Genomic DNA, 11,098 nt, shown 5'->3' with positions numbered 1-11,098 from the left:
TAACCCGCTGCAGGTGCACTGGGCAGGGTTTGAGAGGTCAGCTGCAGCCACCACGAGCCAGCCCAGCTGGCTGCCATTAGCCTGTACTACTGCTGCAGGCACACTGACGGGTAAGGCTTGCTTCCTGTGCAGCCAGTTAAGAGGCCTGAATGCAGGAACTGCAGACATGCTGGTGTGTGGGGTGGTTTACACCGCTGCCCCTCAGGGCAGGAGTCACTTCAGAAGGACACCTTTCCCAGCCAGGGCTGCCTTCGGGTGTGGCAGGGCAGGAGCTACTTTGGAGGGGGGGAATGTCAGGGAGGGGCAGGCACTGCTGGTAAGGTACACAGAGACTGTCAAGCCTGGCTCCCCCAAGTGTCTAGCTATCTAGGCTGGGGAAGGGCAAGACAAACAGTGCCTGCCAGCACTTTTGTTCCCAGAGAACTATGCAGATCCCTGCCCCTTTGGTACATGTCTTAAAATTAGTCAATAAATCCCCTTTCACGTATACCCTAGGCACTTTTCGAGCTGCTGCTTTGCTGTGTTCCTGGCGAGTTACTGAGCATGCTGGTTCTTTAAAGGTGGGGACTCAGTTTCCTATCATCCTTGGGTTCTCCTGGACTTCAGCACTGCTGATTTTCAAAGCCAGATGTTATAGGGGCTTGTCTTCTCAGTCCAAGTCCCCAGGGCCGGGGGTGGGGTCTGATTCCCTCCTTCCTCCATGTTTGTGACGCCCCCCCCCCCATTTGTGGTTAGTTGTGCTGGCAGTGGTCCCCAACTGCTGACACGGCCTTTCCTCTACAACTAGCTTGGGAAGACGCGGTTTGCCAGTCTTCCGGTCATTTTCAGAGTTAGTACAATACATGTAGCTGTTGCCTTGGTTTGGCTGTGGGACAAAATGAATTCAAGACCCTCCTACTCTATCTTCTCATCTCCCTTTTTTTAATAATTTTTTTTTTTTAAACAGTTATGGTTGTTTTGCTGGGAAGTGGATCTCTGAAGCTCCTCTTCCAGAAATCACTGGAAGTCACTATCATTCCAGTTCTCACCCACTTAATTCTTATGTCTTTTGATGTCATTTACATGCCAGTTCTTCATTTAAAGCGGCCAAAATCGATTCATTCTTGAGAAACAAGGCCATTCTTGAGAGCTCTTTTATTCCCGTCACAAATTACAGAATATTTTGAAACACTTGTGCATTTCAAGAGAGGTAGGAAAATAACTGAAGAAATAGCAACTCTAATTCTATTATTTTTTTAAGTAGGCTCCATACCCAGCGTGGAGCCCAACATGGGGCCTGAACTCATGACCCCGAGATCAAAACCTAAGCTGAGATCAAGAGTCGGATGCTCAACTGACTGAGCCATACAGGTGCCCCCAATTCTGTTATTTTATAGCATAAATTTCAAGGTTACTCTGCTTCTGTTTACAAAAAAAAAAAAATCAGAACTGAAACAACAACCAAAAGAACAAAAACAGCTTGTAATGTATTTAACCATAATTTTGTGACTAGCATTTTCAAAGGAAAAAATATTTTTTTTACTTAAAACTGGAAAAAAAAAAATCCTAATACAAAATAGTAATAGATTTTTTAAAAAAGTACAAAACAGTAAAAGTGAACTGTTCCCGGGGTGCCTGGGTGGCTCAGATAATTAAGCGTCTGCCTTCGGCTCAGGTCATGATCCCAGCGTCCTGGGATCGAGTCCCGCATTGGGCTCCCTGCTCCTTGGGAGCCTGCTTCTCCCTCTGCCTGTTTCTCTGTCTCTCATGAATAAATAAATAAAATCTTTAAAAAAAAAAAAAAGTGAACTGTTCCCTTTCCCATCTGAGGAGCCACTGGTAATAGTGGTTTTAGACCTTTTTATATGCATATATTAAAAACACAGATATATATTTTTGGTGTTTTTTTTGTTTTTTTTGTTGTTGTTTTTTTAAGATTTTATTTATTTATTTGACAGAGAGACACAGTGAGAGAGGGAACACAAGCAGGGGGAATGGGAGAGGGAGAAGCAGGCTTCCCGTGGAGCAGGGAGCCCGGTGTGGGGCTTGATCCCAGGACCCTGGGATCATGACCTGAGCCGAAGGCAGACGCTTAACGACTGAGCCACCCAGGTGCCCCGGTGTTTTTTTGTTTTTAATTGAAAAGATCTATACTGTTCTAAAACCTGCCCCTTTTCCACTTGATACATGACATCCTTTTCAGCCATCCATATGCAAATGACTCAGGCCACATTTCATGATACAGATTTATCACAGCTCTCCTGTTAGGTATTTACATACTTCATTTCATTATCACAACAAATAATCATACAGTAAGCATCACTGTGCAGACAACTTTCCATACTCCTATAGAACAGAGCTGTCTTACTCTGATGGCTGAGTTAAAGGGTATCCATATATTAAATAGGGATAATATAGGCCACGTTCTTCTCTAGAATTGTATCATTTTCACTTCTAACAGTGTATCAGAGTGTTTTTCCTCCATATCCTCAAAAAGATTGGATGTAATAGTCTTTTGCCATCCTGATGTAACTAAGTTTGTACTTCCCCTTTTTAACAAAAGAAATGGATATTTCACTAAATAATGAGATTGAGCATTTTTTCATGTCTGTTATGAACTGAATCATGTTCCCCCCAAATTCGTATGTTGAACCTCTAACGCCCTCTGTGACTACATTTGAAGATAGGGTCTTTAAAGAGGTAACTAATGTTAAATGAGGTCATAAGGGAGGGGCCCTAGTCCAATATAACTCGTGTCCTTATGAGAAAAGGACACCAGAGAGATGCAGGTGTACACAGAGCAAAGGCCATCTGCAAGCCAAGGAGAGAGGCCATGGGAGCCAAACCTGTTGACATCCTGATCTTTGACTTCCAGTCTCTAGACTGTGAGAAACAAATTTCTGTTGTTTAAGCCACCCAGTCTGTGGTATTCTGTTATGGTAGCCCTAGCAAACTAATATGTCATATAATGTTTCTTCCATCAGCTGCCTATTGATATCATATGCTCACATATCTACTGGGTGGTGCTGTCTTAATGACTCAAAGGACTTTGGAATACTGGATGATACCTCTTTAAATGCCCTGTAAAAACATGTTCTAAATATAAGACTGAAAATGAAGCTAGAATCTTTGAGATTAGTATCCATATAATTGAAATTATGACCCTATACCAGCAACACATCCAAATTACTCTTCCAGTATATAGAATTTACTTTCCCAATACCTAACCAAAATTGGCATTTGACAGAAAAAATCACAAAATACTCTTCCACTCCCTGAGACAGTTAAATGGGTCAGTATAAGAGCAAATCAATTTGATCTAAAATGGAAAGACTCCTGAAGAGATACTAAAAATGCATGAAAAATCTTAAAGCAGAATAATTTGTTTCTCTCACTTCATTTTTTACCCCAGTAGTCTATAGTATTCTACTGTATGGACTGTACCACAATTTGTTTATTCATTCACCTGTGAAAAGATATATGGGTTGTTTCCAGTTTGAGTCTTTTATGTCTTAATTGTTTTACTTACTAAAATTCCTCCATGAGACATACAAAGGTTCTCCTGGTTCCTGATGAAGGTTGATATTATCCCATAATAGCTGAATATACACAAGTTTGCTATCCTGGGACAGAGATGATAGGGGAAGCTAAAAGAGATCAACAAAGTATTAGCACCCTACACATAACAATAATTACCAGTGGATCTAGAAAGTTTGATTATATAAAACAAAGGAGTTCTTTCAAAACTCTGGACCTAAAATTCTAAGCAAAAATTTTAATTTTTATTTGTATCTGATGATAAATATTCCTATTTTCTGAAGTGCAAGTTTCTCATTCCTACTTCCACAGACTGGAAAGACAACTTGGTAGCTGGCACAGTGGCCACATGGAAGATTAGTCACTTTTACAACAAATTTCAAGGTAAGAGAAAGTACAATAGCTTCTGCTATGTTGTTGTGCAGACTGTTATTTAAATGAGTCAGAAAGACTGTAATACTTTAAGCGAAGATTGTGTTTCACCCCTGGTGAATGTTGGGGTGTCTCTCAGTAATCAGTATCATAAAATGAAGGAACTCCAGGAAGCTCAGTGTCTCCCATGCAATCAGGCGCCCCAGCACGAGGACAGCAGGGGCTATAAAGTCAGACAGGCAGACTGTGGTCTGGGCTCCCCATCACGCAGTAGGTATGGGACCTTGCGGAAATTACTTCTCTAACTTTTAATTATATCATCTGAAAAATATGGGCAAGAGGAGGCCTGTAAAATAAAGTTTTGAGAATTTCAGCTGGAGATTTGATAGTTCAGAATAAAAACTACCTTTTCTAGCCACCCTTGCAACTAGATATAACCATATAACTGTATTCAGGCCAAACAGATACGTAGATAAATGTTACGTGCCACTCTAGGAACTATCCCTAGAGAAAGAAGACGTACTCTTCTCCATCCATTTTTATCCTTACTGCTGGCTGGAATGTGGATGTGATGGTTGGAAATAGAGCAGCCATCCTGAACCAGGTACACAACTTGGAAATAGAGGTTATGCACAGCTGACCAAAAAGACAGAAGGATCTCACGTACCTAACATTTTACCATTCCAGGACCACTTAACCCAAACTTCTATGTGAGAGAGAAGTAACATACATCTTGTTAAGGCATTGTTGTTGTATACTCTGTTACTTGAAGTTAAGCCTCACTCCAACCAACCCCAGTGTAGTGTAAGTATGCAGGTCGGTACCCTACCTGTACACCTCCATTACAATGTTCGGATGTGAGGATGAGTCCTGGCAAGTTACTAGCAAGGTCCAAACGTCTGAAATACCAAACGAGGTTCCAGAAAATGATTGGATGTTGATTGATGAAAGAGGATGTGTGAATCACTTGATCACCTTCATTTTCTAGCAAAGATTCAAGTTCTTTACGAAGCACTAGAGGACTCAAGTAGGGCACAGAAACAGGGGGAGGATTGGGTCTTTTTCCTAAAGGATCCTTTAAAAAATAAAAATAAGGAAGAAACGAGTATTATCTATTCTGTATGTTTAAGAGTACTTCTCAGTGAGATTATGCTTTATCTATCCTTTCAAAATCAGTGATTTCAGAACCAGTGCTACATGCAGTATACCCTAATGAAAACCTAAAAAAATAAAAAAATACTTAAATGCCCTTAAGTTAAAGGATTACAAAAGAAAATTTATAAGAAACACTACATTTCAGATGTTCCCCCAAAAAGTAGACTTTATCTTCTTTCTAAAACTCTAAACAGATGGAGCAATCTTTGTGTTAGTACTTGATGACTCCTTTTACAATTATATCTACTTGTAAAAGCTTGTTTTTACATTTGATTACAACAAAAACTACAGTAGTTAAAGAGCAGTTGTACAAAAGAATCCAATTTAGGGGCGCCTGGGTGGCTCAGTCATTAAGCGTCTGCCCTCAGCTCTGGTCGTGGTCCCAGGGTCCTGGGATCCAGCCCCGCATCGGGCTCCGGGCTCCCTGCTAGGAGGGAAGCCTGCTTCTCCCTCTCCCACTCCCCCTGCTCGTGTTCCCTCTCTCACTGTGTCTCTGTCAAATAAATAAAATCGTTAAAAAAAAAATCCAATTTAGTCTTTATAAGTTGTGCGTATTATAATCAGAATAAAACGCTTATGACCAACTCATTGAGTACCCCTACTGCCCAGGCTGAGGTCTCCAAATACCATCTCCTCTACAAAGAACAGTGTTTCTTAGAGAAATGACTGATTCTAGGTCTAGAGAAAGAAATGTATCACATGAGCATGAAACATATTATCATATAAGAAAGCAAGGAAGCTTGGGCGCCTGGGTGGCTCAGTTGGTTAAGCGACTGCCTTCGGCTCAGGTCATGATCCTGGAATCCCGGGATCGAGTCCCACATCGGGCTCCCTGCTCGGCGGGGAGTCTGCTTCTCCCTCTGACCCTAACCCCTCTCATGTGCTCTCTCATTCTCTCTCTCTCAAATAAATAAATAAAATCTTAAAAAAAAAAAAAAAGAAAAGAAAGCAAGGAAGCTTTAAAAAAATTTATAAAAAGGCTACTAGAATTGTGTCAAAGGGACTAAGGCACCAATATGTAGAGGCTTCTAGCTGATCAAAGATGGGATAATGTAAGTATTAATAAGGATAACAGCAGCAATGGATGTAAACACAAATGTTTAAATCAGTGAGTTCATAATGATACCCTATTCCTCCAAATTAATTGATCACCTGGGAGAATGCTAGGAACCCAACTTGTTATTTTGAAAATTGGTAAATAAAAGGAAAAAATCAGTTACCCTACCTTTCCAAAATAAACTGTGTCTTTGGAAAAGCAAACAGAAAATATGGGGCAAGTTTCTCTTTATAGATGTACCCCATATAATAAAGACAATTAGACTATCACCCTTTATAGCTGGAAATGAATAACCTGATCTGGGCATTATTGAGGCATTAATAGCTACTAGCATCACAAAGAAAGTTCATGTCTTCTATTGAGGGACATCCCACCACTGCTATTGTCTTACAAAAATAAAACCACAAAACAAAAACCTGAATCTGATCAAGCTTCTAGATACAATTACCAATTTATATGATTGTAATCAACAAATAAGTTGCAAGGTTAAAGGAAGGGCCTACAGATTTAAAAAGACTAAAAAAAACAAGGGCGCCTGGATGGCTCAGTCATTAAGCGACTGCCTTCGACTCAGGTCATGATCCCAGAGCCCTGGGATAGAGCCCCACACTGGGCTCCCTGCTTGGCGGGAAGCTTGCTTCTCCCTCTCCCACTCCCCCTGCTTGTGTTCCCTTCTTTAGCTCTGTCTCTGTCAAATAAATAAATAAATCTTTAAAAAAAAAAAGACTAAACAGATCAACCAATTGCAATGCATAGATATTATCTGATCATTCTTCAAACTACAAAGCACACACAAACTTGACATTTTTTAAACCATTAGAAATTTGAACAAAGATTGAATAATTTGATATTTTTTTAGTCGTATAATGGCATTGTATTTTTTTTTTTTTAAAGATTTTTTTTTTTAAGATTTTATTTATTTATTTGAGACAGAGAGAATGAGAGAGACAGAGAGCACATGAGAGGGGGAAGGGTCAGAGGGAGAAGCAGGCTCCCCGCCGAGCAAGGAGCCCGATGCGGGACTCGATCCCGGGACTCCAGGATCATGACCCGAGCCAAAGGCAGTCGCTTAACCAACTGAGCCACCCAGGCGCCCCTGGCATTGTATTTTTAAGAGTCCTTATCTCTTAGGAACTACGTAGTATACTGAAATATTTACAATTGGAATATATGATGTTTGAAGTTTGCTTCAGAAGAATCTAGGAAAGAAGTGAGTAATGGTATACATGAAAGAAGAATGGCCCTAAGGTGAAAATTACTGAAGCCAGATGGCAGGTCAAAGGAACTCATTATACTCTTCTGGTTAGTTTTGTACATACTTGAAATTTTAAAAAATTCTTAGTCTGCTTATGAAAAATTTTTATCACTTGTGGATTATGTGCTGCTCTAATAAATACTTACATGAATACACAGATAATTATAATCTTGTTACATACCACAACTTCCTGCAGACTGTTTGGGAGACTGACTGTTGAAATGCCATGAAACGGTCGCTGGGAAAAGTCAATATTTTGCAAGGGACCTCCAACACTGTGACTTCGAGTCAAAGATACATTTCGCTTTGATAAACTATTAGGCGCAGGTGAAATTTTCATAGTTTGGACTTCTCCACTGGCTCTCTTTATTTCATCACTTTAAAAAAAATGAAGAAATGTTGTGTTTGTGCTGTAACACAATCTAAACCTGTCCAGCTAGAGTATTTTCTACAACGAATTTTGAGTCTACTGAATGTACTGGAGAAGAATCAGTACCACCTTATAAGATTGACATTTCCTTCAGGCATTTTGTTAAGGGAGTCAGAAGAACAGGATGGAGTGGATGACTCCGGTGAAGGGCGGGAAGAAGACAAAGGGTAGATAATAGATAGTCTTTTTAAAAGACGAAGTGCCCATTCAGTTGCTTTATTCAAACATTATTTCATCTTTATTAAACAAAATCACCTAGAATTATGCAACTATTTGGTAAGTAGTTAACCTCTACCAGGCCATGATCCACCTAAGGATAGAAACCAGATCTTTTTTATTTTTAGTGCTTAGCATAATGCTCAGCATACAACAGGTTCTCAATATTTGATTCAATCAGTATTTAAGAGGAAGCAGTATATTTCACAGTAAAGAGAATATGTCTCTGGAAACTGGCAATGACTAACCTAAAAGGGAAAAATACTTCATACGCTTGAGAAGTTCATTTTGTAAAAGAACGCTGTAAAACATTAAACATAATTTCAAAAATGGTTATCACATTCTTTCATTAGATACTTAAACAATATATCATAGAAAAAAGTTAAGATTGAATTTTTAAAATGCCAGAACTTATGCCTACATGCATCAGATTATCTTTAAAGATGGAATTTTAATAAGGGTACCCAATTTATAATGCAGACTTCTCTGTACCCTATGGTACCTTGATTCAGTTGCGGAGGTGGTTTCTTCAGTTATGGTCTGGTTTTGCTTTGGGAAATCCATAAAATTGATCAAGTCAGGTTCTGCTGAACTAGATACAGGTTTGTGCTCTGAAGGTTCATTTGCCAATGGAATGCTGCCACTTTGTAAACTGTCACCAGAGGTACTTGGTTTCAGGAAAAAGCTAAATATGGAGCAATAAAAAAAAAGTCTTTAAAAACCTAGAACCCTCTAAATGTCATATTTAGAATCACTTTATGATAAAACAGTCATTGATGAATTATACAATCCATAGAACTACTGCCTCTTTCAAACACACACACACACCCTTCTATCATTCTTTCTCTCTTGTAGTAAACTTTTCAAATGAAAAAGGTCTCAAAGTCATTATAGTTCAATATAAGATCCTTTAAAGAAAGCTATGAAGGAAGATGGAAAGCAAAATATTTTATTAATTTTCTGAGTTAAAAAAGAGAGGGAGACAAACCATGAGAGACTATGGACTCCGGGAAACAAACTGACAGTTACAGAAGGGAGGGGGGTGGGGGGATGGGGTAACCAGGTGATGGGTATTAAGGAGGGCACGTGATGTGATGAGCACTGGGTGTTATAGGCAACGAATGAATCATTGAACACTACATCAAAAACTGATGGTGTACTATATGCTGGCTAACTGAACATAATAAACAATAGAGCAGCAATGGCATTTTAGCATGTATAAACTTATAATTGTGTATAGTATCCTCTCCCCCTGTATAGTATCCTCTTCCCCATAAATATCCATTTTGTCTCTAGTCATTTCCTCTTCCCCTTTATTCATTATTCTGTTTTCATCTTCTCTGTCCTTCTCTTTCTGGGTGGGGGTGGAGTGAGGGTTGGGCCTTGCAAGGGACACTGAGAGAAATCTCTGAGGTAATAGTAATGTTCTGAATCTTAATAAGGGTTAGATCTGCATCAATGTGTGCATTCAATTTTCAAATGATACATTTTAAATTTGCAGATTTTCTTATATACGTCTTTATTGAAAAAAAAACTGTAAACAAATACTGAACTTTAGTTAATATGTATGCTGAAGTCTGGGGGAGAAGCATATTAATGTCTACATCTTCTTTTAAATAGATAAAAATATAGGACTGGTGGATGAAGGGATAGACAGTTGATAAAGCAAGTACAATAAAATAGTAACTGGCGAGATGGATATTTGGGTGTCACTGTAAGAAAAATCTTTAAACTTAGCTGCAAGTTTGAAATTTTCCATAATGACATATTGGGGAGGAAAATCAACAATGCTCCTTTATACCTACTTAGAAAATATAAGGTACTTAACATAATAACTTACAAAAACACAACACAAAAGGATAAGACTATGGAGAATAATTTAAAGCTTTATTAAAAGGACATAAAAGATAATCTAAAAAAATGGAGATCTATACCATGTTCATAGATAAGAGAATAATACTGAAAATGTCCATTTTCCCCAGATTAATCTATACATCTAATGCTGCAATCTCAATGAAAACTCCAACTGAATTTGGGGGTAGAAGGGCTAAAGTTGCTCTAAGCAAAATAAATAAATAAATAAATAAAAATTAAATAAATAAATAAATAAATAAAATTCCATGACGGGGAGCTTACCCTATCAACCAGATGTAACACAAACAGTAATAAAAATAGATTATTGACCAAAAAAAAACAGGGAACACAGAAGCAGGGTGAGGTGCGCATGGGAACTTGATATATGATAAAGGAGATGCTACCTATCAAGTAAAAACAGGCTCCTTCCATGGAGGAAAATAAAGCTGTATTCCTACCATCATCCACAAACACAAAAGTGTACTCCAGATGGATTAAAGACCTAAATATCAGAGGTAAAATATAAAGCTAACAAAAGAAACCTCAGGAGAAACTCTTCATGTCCTGCAGATGGGAAACAACTTTTAAAACAAGACCAAAAGCCACAAATCATAAGGTGGAAAATCAATGGATAATGACATCAAAATGAGTAACTTCAAGGAATTAATATCAAGAATATTCAAGACAGACATCAACAAGAAAAATATAAAAATGGACAAGGTAAAAATATAAACAGGCAATTCATAGAAAATGTTGGAATAATTAACAAGTACGTGAAGAGATAAACTCACTAATATTGAGAGAAATTCAAACAAAAACAAGACACCACTTTATACTCATTAGAATACAAAAAACAAAAACTTGATTAATACCAAATGCTGGTAACAAATATACAGAAATGAGAATTCTTAGGCACTAGTAGTGGGAGTACTGCTATCTGGGAAGCAATCTTCCATTGTTTATTGAAATCATGCATGAAAAGGACTCAATGACCTCGCTCCTAAGACTATTATTCTGAGAGAAACTATTTCACAAGTTCAGAAGGAGATATATTTTACAGTGCACTGCATCACTGCAGTGATATTTATAGTAACAGGGAACTGGAAGCAACTGAAGCAACAGTAGGATAATGGATAAGTAAAATGAGGTATTAACTTCCTACAGGAGAAAAGGAATAAACTAGATGTACATACAGCGACTCAGCTTTTAAACAGTAATAAAAATAGAGAGTATCAGTATTCTA

At 38.3% G+C, this 11,098-nt stretch overlaps 1 protein-coding gene across 1 annotated transcript in view; it reads right to left on the bottom strand.

The window, feature by feature from the left end:
* DENND4C (DENN domain containing 4C) overlaps nt 1-11,098 on the bottom strand; it is a 140,941-nt gene that overhangs the window by 14,614 nt on the left and 115,229 nt on the right. The window contains 4 exon segments of the mRNA XM_021682458.2: nt 3,509-3,626; nt 4,718-4,963; nt 7,537-7,732; nt 8,504-8,686. Coding sequence (XP_021538133.1) covers nt 3,509-3,626; nt 4,718-4,963; nt 7,537-7,732; nt 8,504-8,686 — 743 coding nt within the window.

Source organism: Neomonachus schauinslandi, chromosome 13, assembly GCF_002201575.2.
Source record: "Neomonachus schauinslandi chromosome 13, ASM220157v2, whole genome shotgun sequence".
Classification (NCBI taxonomy): Eukaryota; Metazoa; Chordata; class Mammalia; order Carnivora; family Phocidae; genus Neomonachus; species Neomonachus schauinslandi.
Note: the sequence above shows the minus strand (reverse complement) of the source record. Positions and strands in the feature narration are given on the sequence as shown.